The sequence below is a fragment of the Bacillus rossius genome, chromosome 6 (assembly GCF_032445375.1).
Source record: "Bacillus rossius redtenbacheri isolate Brsri chromosome 6, Brsri_v3, whole genome shotgun sequence".
Taxonomy (NCBI): Eukaryota; Metazoa; Arthropoda; class Insecta; order Phasmatodea; family Bacillidae; genus Bacillus; species Bacillus rossius.
The window spans coordinates 33,269,860-33,295,648 of NC_086334.1; the positions used below are offsets into that span (position 1 = coordinate 33,269,860).

Genomic DNA, 25,789 nt, shown 5'->3' on the forward strand with positions numbered 1-25,789 from the left:
GGTGTGGGGTCGTTCTCATTTTAACACGACGAGGATTGCACAGGTCACTCATTTTTTTTTACCTCAGGCTTCGCGTTTGCCGAGTAAATGATTGAAGGTTTTTTTTTTGTTTGTAAAATGAGCATTTGGATTTGAACCCACGTGCACCAAAAATAATAATTACACATAATTATATACATATGAGTGAAACAGAACAAGCTTGAACCCGTGGCTTATTCATGAGACATTCCAGGGAGGGACACACATGTTTTTATAAAAGTTTTTTTTTTCTTTGTCGACGTGTATGGAAGTATTAAAACCATTGTTAATCCAAATACCTGCCCACTAAAAATCACACATCATTTTTGAACGTGGTTTTAAAATGTATCAAATTAGTAATTGAGTTTTAATGTTTGTCTATTTTGTTAGTTATACATTTTATTTTTTAGTTCTTGAATTCACATGAATATCTTAATTGTTGAACTAGGGCTCAGGCTTACTTAGTGTTGGGGTACTGCATATTAATGTAAATTATTTTTTTAGTCCTAAGGATCTGATATATAAAGCATATTATATGTGCGTAATTGATATATAAATGTATACAATTATTCTACTTGCAACTTAAAACTCACTCCTTCATTCGCTTGTACAAATTATAACATATTCACCTACAATTTGACAAACTTGTAGCTCACAGCTTGTAACTGTTGGTGGAATTTTCAATATGTTAAAAAGTTTAATTTTTAACTTCTAAAAAATTGTTAAAAATCGCTACGCATATTTTAAAAAGGCGCAGGCCTTTTTTTTCTTTTTTCATATCCGTTGTAGAAAAATGGTAAGATAGATTGTATCGTTGGACTATTTTTTGTCGTAAACTTATCGGTTATATCACAGCTAGAGCAAAAATTTTAAATCTTGGGCATATATTAAAATTTTTTACACAATTTTCGATAGATGCAGACTTTATATTTGGTGGGGTCTAATCAAGGTTGAAAATATGTATAATTTGGGTCCATGACGTTTTATTGTAACTCAATCGGATATACCTTAGATAGAGATAGAAACTTAGATTTACTGTACATTTTTCACACATTTTTATGTTTTTCCATTTTCCATTTTTCTTGGGCACCACTCTGATTGGCAGTTTCCATCAAACATTCAACATATTAATCAATAGTATTTGACATAAACCCGTCATCCAACTTGTTGCACAAACAAGCGGTTGGTGACGTTTTCAGTGTTGGTCATGACCCTCCATCCTTATCGGAAGGTCTCGGGGTAAGGTTTGGCAGTGTGACGTGACGGGGGCTGCAGGGGGTTGGGCGGGAAAAGGGGTGTAAACCCGGGAGGGGTGGATCTGCCAGGGGGGGGGGGGAGACGCGAGAACCAGCAACAGGTGGCGGGAGTGTCCAGCCAGCGCGCGGTCGCCAGCCAGTCCTGGCAATCTTCCCAATTTTGAATTTTTACCGTGCAACATCTTAGCTCTCGGTGGACGGCAATTGGTGGGAGAAATTTCGCGAATGCGATGGAAGTCTCGGAACGGAAACGTGTAACAACCACGGTGCTGCCATTTGTGGCGGATGGCGCGAACTAAAGTTCACAAAGACAAAGGGAAACCGTAGAGTATTAAAAGGTTTAATTAATTTTAATAAGATGGGCGGTAATTTAATAGAATTTCTTGTAGAAAATCAGATCCAAATACGGGGTGTAGTTTTTTTTCTCCATTATTTTTCGCCTTTATCGGAGCAATTTCATTATATAGTTTGAAATTTCGGTCTACTAACAAAATTATTCGACAGTCGATGTAGCTGCGTCGGCAGCGAATTCTAGTGGCGGGTGCGAAAACTTCGTGTGATTCGTGTCAATAAATGCAGTTGAAAACATAATTTTCTTAATTTATCATGCTCGGAATTATTATTATTATTATTTTTTGCATGTTATGCAGACGATAATGTATCGGAAAGTAATATGAATATGCGTTTTCCTTGGTCGTTTGAGTAAAATTAACGATATTTAAAGTTACGTCCGCATATTTTATGTAACACTGTTGCTTCTACTGTGTCGCTGTGCCAGTCAATCTTAAAACTAGGCCCGGTTTGTCTCATATGACACCGATATCGATAAGTCTTTTAATTGATTGATTTGTTCATTCATTTCCTAGCTCTGGCTGTTTAGGTGAGCCATGTCTACAACTTAGACGTATGTGTTTGCAACTCTATAGAATGACCGAATTTTAGTCACGGCCGTTGTACATTCGTGAATATTTATTTGGGGATCCTAGAATGTAAATTTATTAAACATTTATAATTACTATGAAACATTATTCAAATATTTTCCCCTATATTTTATTAAATTCCTTAAAAACTTGCGTTCAACATCTCTGTACACACGTTTGAGTTAAGCAAGAAATTTTAAAAGATATTTTAGGCTAGAAAAATATTTTTATTTGGGCTTATTGCCATTTATATCTACGTGGTGTTTCTTATATTCTCTTCTCACTCTAAGTAGGTTTCCAGAACACGTATTTGTATTTTTTAATTTCTGCTGGAAATTGAATAAAAGTATCACTTAAAAAGCTCATTCTCTTGTGTACGGCTTTTCTATGAAGAATGAAATCCTAGCAATAAAAAACACGCGTAAATCGTTGGGATACATAGAATGCCAGAAACCTCAGATGAGAGGTGAGATGTTCTTCTACTTTCAAGTTTGCAATTTCAAAACCGATTGATGTCTCAAAAACTCAGTAACGTCAGCCCAATTATGCTTTAGGTCCGCTATTTGAAAAAGAAAAAAAAAAATCTTTGTAGCACTCAATCTTAGAGTGCATACCAGGCAGAGAGCTGAAAACTTTCTTCACGAAGACCTATGGTGATCGCGATAGCTAACTGATGGGTGTGGTTTCAGTCACAACGTTCTAATATTATTCACATTGATTAAACTTGAGTTGGTTCGGAGCCCACTACAGGAGGAATTTAAATTCAACCGACAAACTTTGACTGCAGGTTTATCACGTAAATATAAGTTGAAAACATGATACGACTTGTTGTCTAAAGTGCTGTTTAAGGTTAGTATACCACCCCTTTGAAGTTGGGACAAAACAACAGATTTATTGCTAACTGTAGAGAACATATTTAATATAGAACAGTAAGCGTGTTCGTAATGTTTATTTGGACATAGTTATATAAAACCCATGAAACATTTCGCTGTCGTATAATGATTTAATTAAATCCCAGATTATTCATTCTTGTCCAAAAACGTTTGAGGGAAAGAAGGATCTTTCTTGCGGTAATTGTTGGACTCTGTTCTTCGAAACACTTATGACGCTCAGTGTTCTATCTTATTGTCTATCTTATTTTAAGTACGTCAGTTGTTCAACTTAAACTTCAAAACGTGTATCAGCCTTGAGAAGCACTTAAGACAATAAGGTGGTAAATATGTTTAAAACTTAATTGTTCGTGATGAATTTGCAGCCAAACGTGTATAATCTTGGCATCTTGGATACCCAAAAAGCTTTTTATAAGGGAAACTATAGTATAAGATTGAACCAATTTTAAATGATATGTCAGTTCCCGTCGCCGTGAGTGACAGTGTGAAGTAAAACCTCACCATAGAGTGTGACAGTCTAAGAAGTAAGGAGTGAATTGCAAACTCTTGAGGGGTCGAACGCCAAACGCGATGGTTAAACTCAGACCAGTCCTGCACGGAGTCTTCAAGGGTCAGCACAACAATTCGTCACACGCAATATTTCATTCTACTGCGAACTCGAGTATTTCGTGCATAAACAGTAAGTAGAGACCGGAAAAATTCGCAGATTCATTTCGCGGTAGGCCAGAAGCCAAACCCGTTTAGTTAGTTCCCGCTTCTGTGATTGAAACACAGTTTATCAGAAGGACTCTTGGCTGACGAAAAAAAACCTAAAAGGAATAAGTGCGGGAAATCACAAGCAACCCAGATTACAAATCTCACAATTCGGCAGCCACCGAGCAGGTGGCATTTTCCCGAGAGTGTAGAAGATTGTGAGTCCATCCTAGAGGTCACTGAAACCGCCAATTTTTCCAGTCTCTAACAACAGGTGGATGTCTAGAGGAATTGAAGAACCCGTGGTTGCTGAGCATCTGGCGAACGCGAAGATCTGTAGAAATCTAGAAGTGGAGAAACACCTCTCCCCGTAGGCCAGCCTCCAACAGGTTTCTTATATTGATCATCACACCGAGTGCCAAGATGCGATGAAAAATAATCTTTCATGAAATAAGAATTAATACAATAGTTACAGCTTATATTAAAATTGTGCTTATGACACCCGTGGACTATTTCATACCCTCCTCGTCATATAACTTGGTTTAAAAATTAATTCAGTGAAGTTTATCCCACGATAAAGTGAGCTTTATCGACGAATTATCATGGGCATTCACCTGACGCTCCGCAAATAATTATTCCGTAACATAAATTTTATAAACTTCTCAACTTTCATCGCAAACTAAACCACCACTGGTGTTTTCATACTGATTCTATGGAACTTAGATACGTGATGGTAAAATTTTATTGCTCAAAAATTTAATAAAATTTCAACACAGTGTCTCATTGTTGAAATATTTAAGGGTTGAGATTTTTTTTTTTTTCAGTTTGAAGAAGACTTCAACATAATGTTTATTAGATGTGAATATTTCTCCCTGAGCTAGTGAAAGGTGCACGCAGGTTTGGTTTACATTGCAACGTCACACAAAAGCGGACCTGCAATATTTAAGTGGGTTTCGAACCACATGACCCTCAATTTCTGAGCCAATAGAATTTGAGCCGTGTCCTGGTTGTTGGGATCGAAATAAGCGATCACGACCATTGAATACCCTTAAGACTAGCTTAAGATTGAGTATTCAAGAATTAACCGTAACAATTTATCGGGTTCTTAAAATATGACTGTGTATACAAGTATAGTATAATGGTTTACTTCTCATTCTTTAGGCTCGGTTTCACACGCGCCGTGTTGGTTCTTTCATTTTATTGTCATTATTATATTTGAGGGTTTTTTTTCTTTGAGTTTATCACGAAATCGCTCTTGCATATAATTTTCCGCCTCAAAATTTTTCTCAAAAAAACTATCTGTGTGCCCGATATGATTTCCCAAACTCTCATTCCATATTTAACCCTCTAAGTAGATGAATTTTTATAAAATACTTTCTTAGTACCTACTCGCCTACGTCAAATAAGGAACTCCTATGCAAAATGCCAGGCTTCTTAAACCCACCGGTTTAAGCTGTGCTTTGCCTGTCAATCAGCCAGGGTTAAGAGTTTTATCGAGCAGATGTTTGCAAAGTGTGGTCTGATAGCGGTTTGGAGAAAAAAAAGTCACGCGAGTGTTCATGATCATGATGACTCGTGTCTCATCCAACAGCTCGGAAATAACGTTTGGTAAACATCTGGCGAGAAGTGTTGTGACCCGATGTACAGGGAAAGCCGTGACGCGGAGAAAGGGTGGCGTGTGAGAGCTACCCCGAGGCGAGGGGCTGGTTTCAGACGGCGCCGAGGCCCCCAGGTACCTGAGACGAGGCAGACGACGAGCGACCAGGCGACGAGCGACCACATCAGGCAGCGAGCGGCGGCCATGGGGGAGTGATCTGGCGAGAGCGGTGAAGGTGGCGGCTGGTGCGGGCGTCTCTCGTCGGCGCGCTGGCGTCCTCTGTGGCGGGTCGCGCGGCGTCGCGGCGCTGTTATAGCGGCCCGAGCCGGCGCACGCACGCGCGCCCCTCCTCCCCTCCTGAACCCTCCCCGGCCGGTGGGGGCGTCGCTCAAGAGGAGGGTGGGCCACCCTGTCCGCACAATCGCTCTTCACGCCCCATTACCCCGCTTCGGGGAAGATCCCCCTCGACCGACGTCCCACGGGGGCGTCCCCCCCCCACCCCCCGCGCCCGCTCCCTTGCCGGTGGCGGGTCAACAAATTAGCCCTCACGCGGGCCCACACGAGGTGACGTCGCCCAAACGTTAAGGGCCCCCGTACTGTCAGGTTAACTGAATCCTGATCGGAAGAACAACAACTGAGCGTTTGTTTGTAGCCAGAGCGATACTGTCAATGTTTTTTTTTTATTAGTTCACTGCGTCTTTCTCAAGAATATATCGTACGTGAAAGTTATTTTAAAGTTAATAAAACTTCAGGCACGTAATAAAAACATTATTACAGTGAAATTCTACAATGCGCGCACACTAAGAAACTAAATTTTCGTAGAATGAAAAAAGGTTACATACAAATAAAAAAAAAATGCGATTTTAAATCTTATACTCTAGTATATTGAATAGTCGTCCATATAATTAAAAATACATTGATTTATTGTGAATATTAGTAATATGAATTGTGTTTATAGACAAGTTTCAAAAGTAATTTCACGTTTCTTTATAATGCAAAATTAAAGTTGGTTTATTTTATCAAGCCAAACTGATAAATTTAAACTTTTAACACTGTAGTTAGTATTCTTCATGGCCCACAGCCCGGGAAGGGATTTGTGCGTTTACTCTCTCTCTCTCTCTCTCTCTCTCCCTTTTCGACACGGCCATCTTGAGATCTTCCGTGCAGCCGACGGGACTGGACGATCACCTTCGGGAACTGTCAGCCGTCTCGAGTAGGCACTCGGGCCGAACACGGGAGGTTTCGACAGGACAGCGCAGTTGTTACAGTTGATCGTTCAGACATGACGTCACAGTTGGAGGATTGAAAAAAGTGCAGATAAACTGAGCGTGTGTTTTACCTGCACAGAGGGTCGTGTCTCCAGAACGACTCAAACTCACGGGCTTCGTCAGGGGCGGCAATCTCCCGGGTCCCCGCTGGAAGGTCCGCTGGTCCGCCTCACAGTACGCTCGTAACAGTTCCAATATTACCACAACCGCTACGAAAAATTGATCTAACATCCGTCAGTCAGCGAGTCATCAATTTAATTGGAAATTTTCTACAAAAAATATATATTTATAGACGTGAGTGTGCGTGGGTATATAAATACTTTGCAGTTTGCCAGACAGAAATTCTCGGGTGATGCTGTAAATGTATTATAACTTAAAAGTTAGAAATATAGTGTATTAATTTTGATTTTTTTAATGTGTAACATATATGCTGAGAGGTCTAGAATTTTCGAGCGTTACAAAAATTACGATCGCATGAGGGGAATAGTTAGGTACGTGGTGGAGAACCGGGATAGTAGGAGACGGCAGGGGAGAGGTAGAAATTACGCCGAATAATTGCACACTTTCGTACTTGCATACTTTACACTTGCACTATTGCATACTCTACACTTGCATACTTTCGCACTTGCATACATGTCCAATGGCATAATTTAGCGCTCGCATACTCGCATATATTTTTTTGATCTGCGACCTCAGCCAAAGAGAATTATTTTTCCTATAGCCAATAATATAATAAGCAAGAAGTTTCACTTCTGTCGCGCGTGGACTCTACGCACACTTCTGTACAAGAATAGAGGGTTTTCGTGTGGTGGCCGAAGAACATCGCGTGTGCATCGGAAATGCTTTCTAAAAGGTGAAGCACATATTTAATCATTCAAAATAATCCAGCAATCGATGGCGTGACGTTGTTACACCTTAGAATCGATGTTTAGTGGAGTTAGTTTTGAACCGTTTATTACTGTGGTGATAACTTGTGTTTGGTCTGCAGTTTTACTATCCTTTATGTTATTATGCAAGATTGAAATTGTGCCCCAATAATTTTTAAACTATTTAAATATGACTGGAAATTTGATAAACTGGTCCACTTGATTGTGTGAATCCCAAAAAAATTCAATTACCAAGGTTCACTGATTTAACAGTAATTTTCATTTGTTTTGCAATGTATTTTGATTTGGTAAGCGCTGATTTCTAGTGAATCCCACTGATATACCGGCCGGCAACAGCTTGTTTGCATAACTTTCATTCACTGCAGTTATACAGGCTTAAGTCACTCAATCATACTCCGAGTTCACGGTGAAACAATGTCAAAGCTTACATCATTGCTCAGCGCCGCCAACCTGTGTGACGACGTGTTTGCGGATATCGGAGCCTTGCTTGTATGAAAGCGGCGCATCTCGTCCTCCTAAGTTGGTAGCCACGTCATAGATCTGCTTCTTGGAGCAACTACTATTGATCGCCTTTGAGGACGGCTCCAGCAAATCATTTCGAAACGTCACCACATCAAAATTCCTACGGACGTGTAGCACTGTTAGAAATCATCGAAAATTCACGTAATTTCCGAAAAAAGACTATACATACTATTTTTTTTTTTCGTAAGTGGAACAGAAATATTCATGTAAAATTACAGATATTTGTACATTTATACAACTGTATCTCTACAAAATAGTGCTCGCATTAATACTGGGTTCGGATTATTACCCAAGAATTTCTGCTTTGTGTTGTTCCAGTAGACTACCTCCAATAGTTATTTGTAAACCGATCCCTGATTATCTATCCAGTATTAACTGCGCACATTTACAAGTACAATAAAACAAAATAAAGTCAAATTATTGAATATTCTATTATCTTTCCCATGATTTAAAAAAAATTCTTTAATGAAACATAAACTTAAATTTTTAAATATGCACCAATTAACGTAAGAAATTATTTCGAAAAATGTTCTTCATAAATGCAAAAATAACCATAGTCATGTGTTATACAAAATTACAATACCTTTCTAATAATACTTACAAACTATTTATCGGCCACGGGTTACCAAACGAATATTTTGTAAAAGTAAAGAAAATTGTTTTCTGTGCACCTCAAATAAACGAAGGGTTCTTCGTATTTCCAGATAATTGGATCTTTGTAGAGACTGCGCATCAGATTTCGACTTCAAGAGTTATGCGTGCCGTTTTAAAAAAAATTGTTAAACAGGCACTGGAAGAAAGAAAATTGCTTTGCTGTATACCCAACAAGTTTTAAAAGGTTTTCTAAACACCCCAAGATGATTATTGTGAGTTTACGTTCAAAGTGAATTTACGAATATATGTCCATAAATTAATGACGTCCTTGGCCAGGTTGTCACCAGTGTTTAAAACGGAAAACTTCAAGAAGCGTGGACTCGATCCAGGAGCCAAGAAGCTGCGATCTAGATCTGACTTTTTCTTTAAAAAGAATTTTGAGAAGCAGACGCGAGTCAGCGAAGGTCGCGAGAGACAGTTGACGAGAGCAGACAGTTGCAATCGCGACGCTTTCAGTCCAAACGAGTGGTCTTCAACTTTCGGCCCGCGGACATTGCTTACAACCTCCACCAGTTCGAGGAGGACTACGTCAAGTAAAAAACGTCTGGTAGCACTTTGGTGACTGCTCATCGTCTATTATATGCATTTTAAAACCGATGCAAGAAATCTCGTTTCAGTTAATTTCTTTCATCAAAAATACCTATAAATTTTTATGCCATTTTTTTTTGCTTCCTAAACATCAGTTAATATCAAAGTTATGATTTAATTCTTTTATTCTATCATGTTTCCGAATTCAAACACAACTTCTTAGTAGGTTGACCTAAAGGATACATATTTCAAAATAAAACTTTTTTTTAATGTAAGTAATATGATTCTATTTACTTTTATCTTTCGAAAATTAATGACACACGAATTCTCGTGAAACTGTTATAGTAGTGATTATGATGATACATGTGCATGGTACTTTAGCTGAGAAAACAACTGGTCTTTGATTTAAAAAAACGAAATAGAAATGCTGAAGACCACAGGTATGAGACAGGCGTGGAGAGCGAGTGTATGTAATTCCCCGCCGAACATTCCGCTTCTCTTCCCCGCCGCGGGCAGCTGTTGGCGCGGCGCGGTCTTTGCAAGGGCGTGCCTCGCCCGAAGGCCAATTTTTCGATTAACGAGTGGACGCCGTATCAATTTCTCGTAACGAACGTTTCCCCGACACAGCCCGAGGCGGCGAGCGGGGAACCGCGCCGCCTGGTGGCGTGGTGCGCGCGCACAGCCACACTGGATTTTACAAAAAAAAAAAAAAAAAAAAAACTACAGGAAACGTATTGGAACTTTGTGCAACACGTGGCAATGGTTATTTCCGCATATGTGAAATATGTCACCCCCCCCCCCCTCCTCCCGAGATAATATTGAGTATTTCTTACGATAACGTGCACATCCTTTATAATATCATAAATGCGAAAGTGTGTTTGTCTGTTTGTTTGTCCTTCGGTCACACAACGACGGAGCGACGGATCGATATGATTTTTTTTTTACACATAACTAGTTAACGGCCGGAGAGTGACGTAGATTACATATGATTATGAGATTCCATTCCCAAGGGAGTGAAAAAGGACTAAATTCAATTTTATAATAGAAAATTTTAGGAGGTACGTCGTAGACTCACAAATAGTGAGTTAGTGTCATTTTTTTATTTATTTCCGCCACACGGTCATATATGGTAAGGTCTGGAAAGTTTCTAACCTTCTCCTTGGCAAAAACCATCCGCTCAGTGAATCTCGCTGCTGCTAGCGAACTAATGGAACTTGTACAGTTTAGTTTGGAACTTCGTCGATGGATGGTGTTGCCTTGAATTTGTTACGCGGTATCGTTTGATGCGTCCGTCACGTCTTGCCTATGGGTTACCTGCCTTCCCACAGAATGAAGCTGAAGATTGGCGTCCCGGTTCTGCTGATGCGTAGCCTTGATGCACCGAGATTGTGCAATCAATGGGACTTTAAAATCAAAATTACCAATTTTTAAGTGTATGCCCTTCAGACCTAAACTCGGTAGTGATGATCCTTATATTAGGTTTATTGTGTTCATTCCGGACAACTCCGGGTACTTCATTTAGTAATTTTATATGATGCACCTGTTTACACTTAAAGTGTTAGCAGTTTTTTTTTGTTTAGGTGCTCATAATGTGGATTTGGCACTTGTTACATTTTCTGCACCTCCTGTGCATTTTCATGATTGACGGCCATATTGTTTTCAATAACTTGATTTAGCGCTCCAAAGACCTTGCCTTATGAGTTGGTTAATATTTTTTTTAAACATTGGTAAAGATACTGTAGGGCCGCGACGTCTTGGCGTGTCGTTTTGCGGGGAAGCGGGGAAGAGTAAATGAGAGGGGAAGCAGCTGCGCGCGCACATCAGTCGCTATGCGGTTCATAGCAAAAACATCAGGCGCCACGCTCTCAGTCTGAAGTGAACAATGGAGCCTGACGCAGGACATTCAAGATACAATAAAGTAATACATAGTGGGGAGAGGGAAATTATAAGTAGTGTAATCCAGTGTTGTGATGAAGAAGCTGCCAACAAATGTCTGCTAGTACCTCTAACAAATGCAACCGAAAGAGCTGCGCGATACACAGGTATAAGCCAAAGATCAGTTTCGCGCATCCGAAAACACAACAGAGAGACGCCAAATAAAAAACAAACAACAACATTATAAGTTTTTCAATGCATTCCCCGTAATTTCACCCGCGGTTTGTTTGTTTTGCATTTGGCAATTTTCCAAACTTTCTGCACCGCTTGTTAGAATATTTTTTATCTACAAGTGTAGCAGATATTGCTACACATTATATTGCATTATATTACATGATATTATATTACATTATATACATTATATATTGCATTATATATTTTATGATATATATGATTTTATGATATATATTAATGTATATTATATTAATACATTATTTATTTACAATTTATATGTTTATATTTACACACATATATATATATCACTCCTTTATTTGACCGTTAAACAGCCTCTCATGTTTAATTACTCATTTCAAGCCAAAAAAAAAACTGGGAAACGTTTGTTGTCAGTTGATGACTTTGATAGAAGAGTGATCAGAGACACTAGCCACGAATTTTATGCAGTAAAAAAAGACAAGGAAACTACTGCCAGTTTTGAAAGAAAAAATCGGATGGAGTTAGGGAAAGACATCGCTGCGTAAAATACTCAAAGAAATGGGTTTTGTGTGGAGAAGAAGCCAAAATAAGCGAATGCTTCTTCTCGAAAGATCTGACGTTGTTGCTTGGCGATAACGGTAGCTGACTCAGATGAAACAGTGCAGGGAGGCTGGGAAGAATATATTTGACATGGATGAATCCTGGGTTGACACTAATTTAACCTTTCAGAAATGTTGGCAAAAGAAAGGTGACGTTGAGGTGTAGGTAATGGCAACAGGAAATGCAGCGCACAGACTGATAGTTTTAAGCGTTGGTTCTAGGCAGGGCTTCCTTCCTGGAGCCTCTCTTGTTTATAAAGCAAGCAAAACAACAGGAGACTATAAAATACGCGAGGATGGTTTGTTATAAATATGGTTTTCGGACCCCTCGAAATTACTAAAATGGTTCTTTCAGAGTGATGTTATGGAAAAAATACCAACCCGTGCGCATAAAAGTGGTAAGGTTCTTGAAGTGCGTGAAAGTGTCATGTCGATCGTCTTCACATTTCAGCCAAACCAAATGGAAAAGTAAGCATCAGCGAGGGAGTTACATGCAAGTCTTAATTAATTGTGTTTCCTACAGCAACCCACAATTACAAATTTAGTTCTTAACTTTAAAGAATTGTATAGCTATGTTTAACTAAGCTGCCCAGTCGAGCAAATGGTGCACTACCTTTAAATAATAAATTACCGTAAAGCATTATCGCATCTTTGTATCATTAAGATCTGCGCTTTGTTGCACCGTACGTGAGATGGTTCTCGACGAATGTTTTCGGAGCGGCATGAAGATTTTCAGCCGTTGTTATCTGCGGAGCAGACAAGGAGGGACGTGTCGATTACAAGGTCGCTGAGCTCTAGGGAGTCGACCCGCCAAGACGTCGCGGCCCTACTATATTAAGCATTCAAATGTAGCTTATAAATGTTGGCTTTTCTATCCTAGAGCTTATACCAAAGAAATCTATAAAGTTAGATATAGTATTTATTGTGTGTAAATTACAATATTTGTTGGGACTAACTAGTCATCACAGATATAACAATTTTTTGTACTGGAAGTTATTTATGAGATATGTTAAAGATTAACAATAAACGTTGGAACTAATTTTATGTGTTTGGTCAATGTCCTGCCACCTTACACTTTCAGCATAGGTTTTATCCCTTTGTTTGAATTTAATATGCAAGTTAGGCTCCATCTGGACAAGTGTTTACCTTGTGGAAGGTAACAAGAGTTGATGCTTGCAGTGGGAGTTGGGACTCTGATGGGGCCCGGCCTCACTGTTTTGTTCAGAATACAGTACTGGAGACATTTTACAGCTATTTAGGGTATAGGAGAAACTGTGACGCAAAGTAAGAGAAAAATGTCTCAGTACCTAAGTGAAATTAAGGTGGAAGCAGAGCGAAATGCATGTAGACATAAACAGGAACCTTTTAAAATGTGGTTAAGTGCTGGTGCTACCGATCGAAGTAGTAAGCTGAGATATAAAATGTCATCTGTGGGTGCCAGCTTGGCGCAATCGCAGATGTATGTAGAGGGCGGCGGAGTTACAAGTACTGAGTAATATAAGTTTATGTTGTGTACTCATATAAATATTTAAATAAATTATTATTTTGTTTGATTCTCCAAAGAGAGACGTTTTCACGAAAACCTCAAGTGCAGTAGCTCCGACTACTAACGGTTTTTTTTTTTTCAACGATTGATTTCATAAGTTTTCAGATAAGCCTGAATGGACTGAAGTAGCCTGTATGTTTTTTCAGCAGAAGTTAAAATTCACATGCTTGCTTATTTTTTCCGTGCAGGCAAATGGTGACAGCTTACAGCACGAACCTGTGTTGCGCAGAAACTGCCCACATGACTGATTGCTTTTTAACTCTGTTCAACAACTTGGTTTTGTGCTTGCGGTTTATCGCCGGTTACTGAGGTGAATTCAATTTTGAATATTTAATTGAGTGATAGCACTTTCGGTGAATTGTGTTTTTGAATTTACATCGCTGTATTCAAACATCTGAGTTATTAACGCATAAGTCTACAGTTACTGTGGATGCATGTTGTGACGAAAATAAATTTGTCAGAATAGCTCAGATTTGTCCATCAGAACATAGTAGTTTCAGTGCAGGCTTGTTCTGATATCGGTTTGCTTCTATCCACCAACGAAGACGGAACCCATAGACGATGCGTATTTCCTTGAAAGTTTCAAGGTATAAAAGATAAATGTGTACCTACGAGAACAATATAAAATATAATAAAGATGAGACTACTTATACTCATTTCTCCAGAAATTATATCCCACTTCTGCTGACAAAGATCTCTGTTGTGATTAATATTATTCTTGCATATCCCACACCCACTTGTTTTCAAATACAAGACTAATTAATTTTTCTCCATTCATTGTTATGGCCTATTGATTAACCTACAACATCCACGTAGGCGTCACAAATAAATGCGAAACATCAAATTGGTTTGAATGATTAACTAGTTCTGGCGAGACATATGGTAGAGCGGTGCAGTGGTGCAATATCAGCGATATTCTTGATGTTGCCGCAGGCAAAAAAAAGGCCAGTTTTTACGTAACTTTGATGTTGGTATTCTACCCGTGCCACATAAGGTACAGAGAAATGTGACGATAAAAAACGTCCAACGGGGCCCAAAACGCTGATAATCACCGTGGAAGGTCGGGTGTGCAAATAATATTACTGCAGCGAAGGAGGCCCCATGTTCCCAGAAGAGCTCTTTCCACTCCCGTCTTCGTACTGTAATCGTACTGTTTGCGCGCGGTGTAGTTTTTTTTTTTTTTTTTTTTTCGCCGAGGGTAATTGGGACCACTGAAGCGACAACGCGGCCAGTGCGGGAAGCCTACAACTCATGTAGTTTCGGTTCCCTGCAAGAATTTCCGAAGATTTCCGAAGTTTTGCGTTTTGGTACTAACGCCACTTCAGCCGCTAAATCAGAAGTTTCCAATGAAAACAAGCATGTTGTGACTGACCAAACCTAACCTAACCCTTCGATTTTTTTTTAAATTTCAATTTTTGAGAGAAATCCGAAGTTGCACGAACGTGGCAGGGAACCGAAACTACGTGAGTTGTAGGCTTCCCGGCCAGTGCGCTCCACGACATCGCACAGTAGGAGAAAAGCCCAAAAACCTGGCCAAAACCCCAAAAAATAAATTTTCGAAATAGGGTCAGTTGAGTAGTCATTCAGGTAGAGGACTAGTAACTGAATTCTATTGTGGAAGGGGAAGCCCTTTAAGTGTATACCTGCGCCGCAGCGTCAGTTGGCAGCTAGTGTTCGTGAAGAGTGTACGTGTCACGCGCTGAACAGACGAAAATAACGCTGACTTCAAAAACCCATAACTTTAAAGTGACGGGTTTAATTTCAATTCTGCAACATGGATATGACTTCTGGAGGTATGTAGAACATGTTTTTACATCGGTTGAATCTAAAGTTTATGTATAAATGATTGAAATGTAGTATAGCCTTCGGCATAAATAAAATTGAATAATTTTGAAAACTTATATTTTCAACGGTCCGAAAAGTTATATATTTTGTCACATTTTGCAAAGCTCCTAGTCTCGGCCTTTAGTTTAATGTATAAGCTTTCGAAATTTACAAGAGTTACCTGCGGAAAACGTGCGTCTTGTCCGTTATGATTTTTTTCGCATCGTGCGGTAGCCGAGCGTGCACGCGGCACTATTGAGCAGCCTCTGCGCCTCTACCTGAGAATGGGTGAAGTAGCATCATAACGGACAAGACGGCTGTTATACGCTTGAAATAAATTATTTTAATATATATGTATGTGTATATATATATATATATATAAATTTTCTGTGATTTAATTGTGATATATACGTATGCATATATATATATATATATATATACATATTAAAATCAACCACATAAAAATGTCTTAAATATGAATGAAATGTTATAACATTCAAATAAAATATTTGAATATACATATATTATATAGTAAGCAAAGCTTTCTTTTAACCAAATCCATGTCAATATTTTCTGTCTAATTTTATTAAAATTATTTCAATTATTGCGGTTATTTATTTGGTAAAATAATGTACATTGTTCAAGTTTTTGTATTAATTGAAAATTGTATCTTTTCCTTTAACACCAATTTTCTACAATTTTATGTCTTTATTACAGGATCCGGTTACAAAGAATTGGTGCTGACAAGGAAGGAAGTATTTCTGATAATCAGCGAGCATTTATCCGATAAATTCGCTTCCTTGATCGAATTTATGGTAGAAAAAATTTCCAAGGACACCGGACGTACAGTTGTAGTGCCTGAGGACTCGAAACAGACTTTTTCGATACTCTTCAATCAAATGAGAACGAGGTGGCAACAAGCTCACAGAAAATCCTGTGTATTTTTCAAGAATAACGGTGAATGGCTTAGCAAGCAGGTATGTTTTGCCGCACCTACAGACACTGTAGTAACAAGCCCGGGTAATACGGGCGGCCGCCCGTCCCTTGAGTTTACAATGTCCAGTGAAAGATCTAAACGAAGGAAGACCCAAGATATTCGTACATCGTTCAACTCGGTCGAGTTAGCATACGCTACTCAGATGAGCCTTCGCTCTTCAGGACAATCCGACGCCGCAAAAGTTATTAAGGACGTAACAATGACGAGTCCTTTAAGAGCTTCCAAGTATCGTAATGCTTACTCAGCAACGGATGAAATTACTTTATCCGAAGAGGCTGCACTTTCCGCTATGATTGAATATAAATTCTCCAAGAGTACTTACCAGGGAATGAGAAGATTAGGGAAGGAAAATAACTGTAAGCTATATCCGTCTTACGAAAAAGTGATGAAAGCAAAAAAGCGTTGTTATCCACCACGTGATGCAATCAGGATTACAGAGAGTAGTGCAGAAGTCCAACTACAGGCACTATTAGATCATACAGTTGAACGTATTTTACTCGTCCAAAATGTACTCATTCAAAGATTGACTCCAGATAATGTTCGTAAAATGGACTTGATTTGCAAGTGGGGTTGCGATGGAAGTTCTGGGCAAAGTGAATATAAGCAGACGTTCAGTGATGACAGCAAATCTGATGCGCATGTATTCTTTACTTCAGTCGTGCCATTACAACTCGTGTGTTATGATCAACAATCGAAGGAAGAAATAGTTGTTTGGAAGAACCCCAGACCCTCGTCTCCACGATTTTGTAGACCGCTTAGACTACTGTTTATACGCGAAGACACAGAGTCAACACTTAATGAAGTCCAAATTGTTGAAGAACAAATACAGTCACTTCGTCCATTCGAAAGTGTAATAGATGGAAAAGAAATCTCCGTAATGTACAAGTTGTTGTTCACCATGATAGATGGTAAAGTTTGCAACGCTGTATCATTGACGAAATCTGCTCAACGGTGCTATTTGTGTGGAGCAACCAGCAAAGATTTTAATGCCATCGACACTGTATTGCAAAGGGAAATCAATGAAACAAATTTGAAGTTCGGATTGTCGACGCTGCACGCGTGGATACGGTGCTTCGAGTATTGCTTACACGTGTCTTACAAACTCGGCATTAAAAAATGGCAAGCTCGAAGTGCCGAAGAAAATAAAATTACCCTGGAACGCAAGAGGGCCATTCAAGAAGGATTCAAGATGCAATTGGGTCTAAATATCGATCGCCCAAAGCCTGGATACGGCAGCAGCAATGATGGCAACACAGCTCGGCGATTCTTTGAAAATTCGACGGTTTCCGCTGCGATAACGGGGGTCAACGAAGAAGTTATTAAACGCTTGTACGTAATCCTACAAGTTATATCGTGTGGCCACGAGATAAACTGTGAAAGATTTGAACAGTATGCTATTGAAACGGCAAGAAAGACCGTTGCATTATACCCTTGGTACTCCATGCCTACTTCGGTGCACAAACTATTAATTCATGGTCCAGTGATAATAACTCATGCTCTATTACCAATCGGCCAATTATCCGAAGATGCTCAGGAAGCTCGAAACAAAGACATCAAACGATATCGAGAAGATTTTGCGCGAAAAAGTTCCAGGGTTAAAACTATGGAAGATGTTTTTCATCGGCTCTTAGTTACTTCTGATCCGTACATTTCAAGTGTCAGAAGACTACCACAGAAGAAGCTGAAGAGTTTGTCGCCGGAAGCTGTAGCGATGTTGATCGCTCCTAAAGTGACTGCTGCAGCAGACGCATTTTGCGCAGAGATTGAAGCCGTGCCGGGAGTTGTAATATATACAAACTCGGATAATGATTCTGACTCCAACTCCGACTCCGATTACGATTTTGATTAAGAATAAAATATTCTATTTTTGAAACGTTCCGTATGTATTTTGGAAATAAAAATAATAATTGCGTAGAATACACTGTTCACGTTTATTTTATTATGATGATTTTTTTCAATACATTAATGTATCTATTTAGCAGGATACTCGGCCATTTTGTTTATAACAATTTGCTGTAAGCTCTTTGTTGCAAGTTATAAACAATAGATATCGGATTGGTAATCAGCGACCTTGAAAACCCGTATATACCAATTTTTGTCAACATCTGGTAACTTTTTAACGTTCATGTCGGCCATATTGGATCGGCCATTTTTTTTACGATAATTTGGCTTGCGGATTCGTAATCAGCGACCTTGAAAATCCGTAAATACCAATTTTTGTCGACATCTGGCAACTTTTTAACATTCATGTCAGCCATATTGGATCGGCCATTTTGTTTACGATAATTTGGCTTTCAGATTCGTAATCAGCGACCTTGAAAACCCCTGTAAGCCAATTTTCATTCCCGTCAAAGGTCATTTGAGGTTTTGGCCAGGTTTTTGGGCTTTTCTCCTACTGTGCATCGGGCGGGTCCGGGAGCCGGCGTGTCTCGTATCGCCGCCAGCCGGCGCGCCGCGGCGATAACGCTACCCGGAGTGGCGCATCTGGGGGCATCGCGCGGCCCGCGATGTGGAGCAGCCTCGTCCTGCAGTGCAGGTCGCAGCTGTCCCTCCCTCTGCCTCCCTCTGCCTCCCTCTCTCTCCCCCTCCCTCCACGGCGCGAACATGCGATCCGCAGCGACACACGTTCAGTGACCCCTTTCTCAAACATTCCACACACAAATTAATCAAACACAACAAAAATATTGTTTGTCTGTAAAGTCGGTTCACGGACGATAGTTTAACGTGACAACGTCATAACAAAACATTGATGAAATTATTGCACACTTTTATGAATAAAATTGAATCATTTTTTATTGAATTATCGCTATTTTGTATGGATACAAAGAAGGAGTGAAATTAAATCTACAATTTAATTGATAAATTTACTCTTATTTGCACTCATTAATTCAAATATGTTTATTACTTTAACGAAAAGATTATTTTAACTATAACTTTTATACATGTTTGCTATTTAACTTCTTCCAATCTGTGTTATTCTGTTAAGGATAGGACGATGATAGGAACAATAGGAAAATGAATGGGAGTGTTTGAAGTTTTTTATGTGCCTCGAAAAAGTCAAATCGATGGTTGTTCCAATCGAGTGGAAGAGAGATAGATGCGGCGCAAGCGTACAATGAGCGTAACGGGACAACGCGTAACGGGACAATGTGCGCAACGGGACAAAAAGCCATCCTTTCTCGAGCGTACAGCCGGCGTTCATCGATTTATTAGACGTCACGTCAAAAAAAAAAAAAAACACGTAGACAAACGTGTCTTCGCCAGAGATGTGGAACATCTAACCTCGGTAACGAGATAATTCGTGTGTTCCTTGATGTTGCGAATTCACTTGTAATAAGGAAACTCATAGGCGTGCCCAGACATTTCCATTAGGGGGGGGCCCTGCTAAATTGTTAAATCAGAAGCTGAATTTAGAATGTTAAATAGCCTAAATACATTCACTCATTGACTTGTTTATTTTTGTGCAGTATCAACGAGATATGTTTATTACTTAATATTTATATCCGTATAATTTTTAACAATCTTGAAAATATGTTTTTTTTTTCCATAGACAATGTTTAAAGGGTACTTACACATTTTCCCCCGTCGAATTTTCCAATAGCTTGGTCCAGATCTACCTTGAAATGAACTTCTTTTTAGTGAATGCAAACACAGCAATTCAGACAACAGAACTTTAACAAACCTCTTAAAATATTTTTTTTTGGTTTGAAATATATACATCATCGTAAAAAAATTAAATCAAAATTCTAGATGACACAGACGACACTCAAAAGGTACATGTTTTTAAAACCACAATAGCTTGAATTTTCAACTGACCTTGTTTTACAATGAATGATTGTTCAATCCATCAAATTTTAAAAACATAAAAAAATATTTTGATTTATGTGGTGATATATTGTACTCAAGTATTTTCAAGTAAACTCAAAGCACTGATTACCAACACAAATTTTAACAAACCTGCAAAATATTCTTATTTACATGGTAATACATTCTACTTAATTATGTTCAAATTAACACAAAGTTCTTATTAAAAACACACATATTAAAAAACCTGCAAAATATTTTCATTTACCTGGAAATAAATTCTACGAAATTACGTTAACGAAAACATTATCTCAAAGTTCTGATTACAATCACAAACGCAAATATTAAAAACCTGCAAAGCATCCTCTTTTTTTTAAATCAATTACTAAATTTAATAGACTCGACAAATTGAGAACAGTTTTGATTAAAAAAATAAATTTTTAAAAATATTCTACTGTATTTAATTACGTTCAATTAACCCAAAGTTATGGTTACGAACACGCAAAAAAGTTAAGGTAATTTTCTCTCAACAGCTAGGAACTATCTATCATAATTTTAAGTTGTTTTTCAATTAACGGAAATATAATGATATCCAGGCAATATGTAATTGTAAGTTAAACAAACCGGCAAGCATTTTTATTTATCTGGCAATAATTGTTGCTAATTTAAGCACAAGTTTACTCAAAGTTCTAAATTACAGACACAATCGACGCTCAAAGCTTACAATTTTTTTGAATTCTTCAATTACTTGGTCCATATTTACCTCTGTCGCAAGTTGTTTTTCAATAAACGGAAGCATAAGGTCGTACAGTCGTCCTTGGTTCATTTTTGACCTCAGTTTGCTTTTCACATGAACTAATTTGGAAAATGTTCGTTCACAGGATGCACTACTTACAGGAATGACACTAAACTCAGTAGCAACTTTCTTGAATTGTGTAAATACATTTCCTAAACCATTATGTTTCAACCAGTCTAGCCATTCATTACAACATTGTTTAGAAAGGACTTTGTCTGTGTCACTTTCACGTGCTTTAAGTAGTCTTATTTCTCCTTCCAATTCATCTGGAGAAAGATCAAATTTATTCGACAGAATAGCGATTTCGCCTTTGTTTATGTCCAGTTTAAACACATTTCCTACCGCTGTGACGATCGCAGTTGTTTCTTGACTAAACCGTTGATCAATACCTTGAATCAAAGTATCCAGGATAGGGAAAAAAAACTTTCGTACGAATCTCATCTTTTTTCGTTTCTGGTAAATGTTCATTTTGCCAATTTTCATCCAAATACCGAGAAACCTTTCTTCGTTTGATGGAAGGGACTTCTACTTCATTTTCTTCACAACTTTTCAGAACAGCAGTGTATGTTTCATTGAAATACATTTCGTTTGAACGCATACCTTGCAACGATGATCGTAGGTGTTGCACTTCTCCTATGGCAGTTAAAATATCTAACTTGGGATCTTGAAGTAGCTTGCTGACTTTAACAATCATTTGTAGTATAGGGTGCATGAACTCAATACCTACAAAAAACTCAAAACTTAGGAGTTGCTTGAGTAGTCCTTTCCCTTTAATTTTTACATCAGGGAAGGTGGTAGTTTCAACAACATGGGAAATAGTTTTCACAATAGCAGAGAAATTCTGACGAACTGCAGCAACAGCTTCTGCTCGACAAGCCCATCTTGTTGTTGAGTGTGATTTAAGTGTTTTCAGTTTTGTTTCAACATTTTTTGATATTTGTTCAAAAATGGCATGGCGAGTAGGACTTCCTTCAATAAAGTTGTACAGGAGTTGAACTACTCCAAAAAAGTCAAATATTAAACTGTTTTCAGATCTTGCTAAACATGAACCAACTAGTACTAGATTCAAGCAATGTGCAAAACAATGAACATACATTATTTGGTTATTAATGTCTTTGCATCGGGATTGAACGCCACTAATCTGACCTGACATTGCTGAGGCACCATCAAAACATACAGCAAGCACAGACTTCCAGCTGAGACCTAATTCCTCCATCACTCTGTTAAGTGTACCAAAAATGGTGTGCGCATCTGTAACAGGTAATCGCCGAAGACCCACAAATCTTTCAACAGCCCTATTTTCGTTATCGTCAAAATATCTTATGACAATAGCCATTTGCTCATGATGGCCACAGTCACTTGTTTCATCTGCCATAAGCGATATCGTTTTATCCTTTAGTGTTTTGCAAATTGACTGCAAAATAACATTGTGTAGGGATTTTATCAAGTCATTTTGAATTTTGTTGCTCAAATATGTACTATTCTTTGGTCCTGCTTCCAAATGCTGTTTCATAACATAATCATACTTTTTAAGAAAATCTATTATTTCCAAAAAGAGTCCTTTATCTGCACTGTCAGTACTCTCATCGTGGCCTCTAAATGGTCTCCCTCCTTTCGCAAGCAAAATTGTTACTTCAATCAGACGTTTCATAATCTCCCTATTGTTAATGCGTTTTTTTTTCACTTTCTTTTAAGGCATTACTTTTCTGAATGTCAATCAAGGCATCAACAGGTGTAGCATGTGAAAATGATTTCCAAGATGAAACACTTTCAATGTGGCTTTTAGACTTTTCATGAAGTTTGAATCACTCTATTGCATCCTTCCAATTTTTGAAGCCTTTGTTGAGGAATGCAGTATCAATATGGCCTTTAGATGAAGCACTGTTAGCACAAAATGCACGACAGTAGAAACAAAATGCTGCATCCTTGTATTTACTGTATTCTAGCCAAGTAAACCTTTCAAACCATGTTTGTTGAAAACTCCTAAGACGATTGCCGAACTTAGTGCGAGGAAAATTTTGCATAGAAGGCTGACAAGGCCCACTGACCAGTCTTGTTTGACGTTCCAAACGCTGAAGTGGAAGAGGCAGAGCTGGGTCATTGTGTTCTATAAGATCTTTTCCGTCGTAATCCGATGGTAATGGCGATTATCTACATGAACTGTCAAGACTGAAACATGCATCACTCAATAAGTTTTCAACTCTTGCATTAGATTTACTGGATTCAGTGCCCACATTCGTAATATCAGAGTCCAAATCTTTTGCAGTTTTGTGGAATGATGAGCCATCATTCACAGTCTTCCGAATAACAAACCTAAAGTACAAATAATAGTTAGCAATAATGAAAAATGTAATAATTCTACACTCTTCATTTCAGCACAAATGAAAACTGACAAGTATGTTAAAAAATAAATAAATAAATATAATATGGGGAGTGTACCGAAGGGCAGGGCATCGTACCCCGAGTGCAGACTTGTTATTGGGCGCCCGTAGGCAAGTGCATGCCCTGAAGGATGATATGAAATGAAGCCCTACAATGGAGTAGCGCCGGAATGAAGGGGGCGGGGAAAGTAGGAGACCCCGAGAAAACCCGCCGAACACGACATCGTCCGGCACGATTCCCACATGCAAAAATCCTAGGTCAGACCCCGCCAGGAATCGAACCCGGATCATCATGATGAGAGGCGAGAGGTCTGACTCCTCGCCCACCACGGCCCCTACAACATCATTAACATTGCAGACAGACACTTCAGAAGCGTGTCTTGTACATAATCATTGCTATGAACCATAGTGGCTGTCGCTGTCGCATGATGAAGGCATTCCATTAGCATTAGTGACGCCTTAGAATTTTGGTATGGAGCAAGGGTGAATCAGAGAAAACTATGTAAAAATTATAGAAAAAAAATTTAATTTTTTTTTCCGAGCAAATGAAACAATTTTGGTTTTTCATTATTAGATATCCTATGAAAACGATAATGGCTTTCACGAAACAACTCAAGAATAAATGTCTGATATCTTCAAATTAATTAATACTACTGAAGTTGGAAGTTTAAGATTAATTGGAGAGTATGTAGGGCATTCAATTGATTAAAAACACTTGACAGTTAATTTTTTTTCTATTTACGCTCATTAAGGAGATTCGTTCAAGAGATCAAATGAATTTTACCATATTGTGTAAGTAAATACTAAATGTTTGTTCTCAATATATGTTCTAATCTATATTTTAATGTTAAGGGCGCCGTCTGGCTGGAGGATTATGCTCGTTTGAGCCACATAAGTCGGGGAGCGATAAGGGTCAACACATACGCTTCAAGTGCCCCGGCGGCGCCTCTACACACAAGGCACCGAACTTGCGTGCAGAGTTTTCGTCCCACGCTTTTGCCATGGGACTTTAAGTGGTGCGTCGCTCTGGTGGTTTCACTGATTTTTACATATAATATTTCAAGATATAGTAGTCTGAAAAAAGGCATTTTTGGCCATTTGAAGGCCTTTGGAAGAGTGTTTGCAAAAAACGCGGGAGTTTTAAATCACCATAGTCCGACATAGCCTGATGTGTGATTTCTTTTCGTACGACGTGGACGCACGTGAATTAAATTTTGTAACGAACAAGTACGACAAACACTCTGCAACACCGTTTGCGCGCGAGGCAGGCGGCGCCCTTAAGTAAAATACTACCCTACAAGTTATGCATTAATGTTACATGCAAAGTGGCTTAATCATTTATTCCTGTTATTTGAACAAGGGCCCATTGCATAGAATTCGGACACAGCTAGTAGCCAGCTTGACTTTGCCTCTCATGGCCATGAAAATGTGCACATATAATCATCTTTAATCTACTTTGTAGATCAGGCTGGCGCAGACCTACAATTGAATTAGCACAAAAATAGCACACACGCAGTCATTGGACACACAGTCAGCACGTAACTACAGACTGCATTAAAATATAAAAATTATGTACAGTCATATCGAACGTTTGTATGATGTTATAATACCTACATACCGCGCCTAAAGTTTGCACCCAGCCATAAGGAAAAGTTGTGGCTAGCCTTCCCTTAGTCTAATATCTTGGAAATCGAAAATCATATAATTATGTGACTGTGGGGTTTTATTAGACGTAACGAAAGCCAAAATAAAGAATTACAGATTCCAGGATGTACATTTCTCCTTTAAATTAATTGTGTATTATGTATCGAGGGTTTAGTTGAGAGTGTTTTACGGCCCGTTAACAGCAACATCTTAAGAGCCGATAAGTGTGATATCAACTGAAGGACACTATGTCCAAGCTAGGATTTGAAGCCCGGACCCCTCACACCGCAGACCAGTGCCTAAACGATTACACTATGGGGGCCGGTTACAGATAAACAGGTATAGGCTACAAGCGAACACTGATTTACAGAAATATATTATTAGGAATGTCCCTTACATGATTACAAAATAATTAGGGGGGGGGGGAATTTAAGTCATGTTGTACCTATTGTTATGTACTATGTAATAACAAAATGTTATGTACTATGTAATAACAAAACGACGCACAAAAATCAAACTGTTTCCATTTTCAACGAAGTCTGATTCATCTTAGTTTTAAGTTTTGACAACTATTCAGTTTGTGTTACTAAAATAAATAATTTTTTAGAGGGATAGGAGAACCCCGAGAAAACACGCCTACTTGTGGCATCACCCTAGAGCGATTCCTATCACGTGCGAAAAGCTGGGAGTAATTCCGCCGGAAATCGAACTCTGAGCATCTTGGTGGAAGGCTTATTCTCTTACCACTTACAAAAAATGTTTATGATATGTACCTGGTTGGTAGAAAATTACATACTTTTCTAGCATTATTTCGTACTTTTTAAAATGAACCTCACACGACACAAGAATGAAACTAATTGCACTTTTTTATAATTGA

General features: G+C 38.7%; 1 protein-coding gene across 2 annotated transcripts in view; it reads right to left on the reverse strand.

Moving 5' to 3' along the window:
• LOC134533534 (uncharacterized) overlaps positions 1-5,653 on the reverse strand; it is a 62,889-nt gene extending 57,236 nt beyond the window's left edge. For both annotated transcript variants that reach the window (XM_063371064.1, XM_063371063.1), the window contains exon 1: positions 5,514-5,653. In XM_063371064.1, the coding sequence (XP_063227134.1) occupies positions 5,514-5,580 (67 nt within the window). In that variant the 5' untranslated portion in view covers positions 5,581-5,653. The remainder of the gene's footprint in view (positions 1-5,513) is intronic.
• Positions 5,654-25,789: the final 20,136 nt, after the last annotated feature.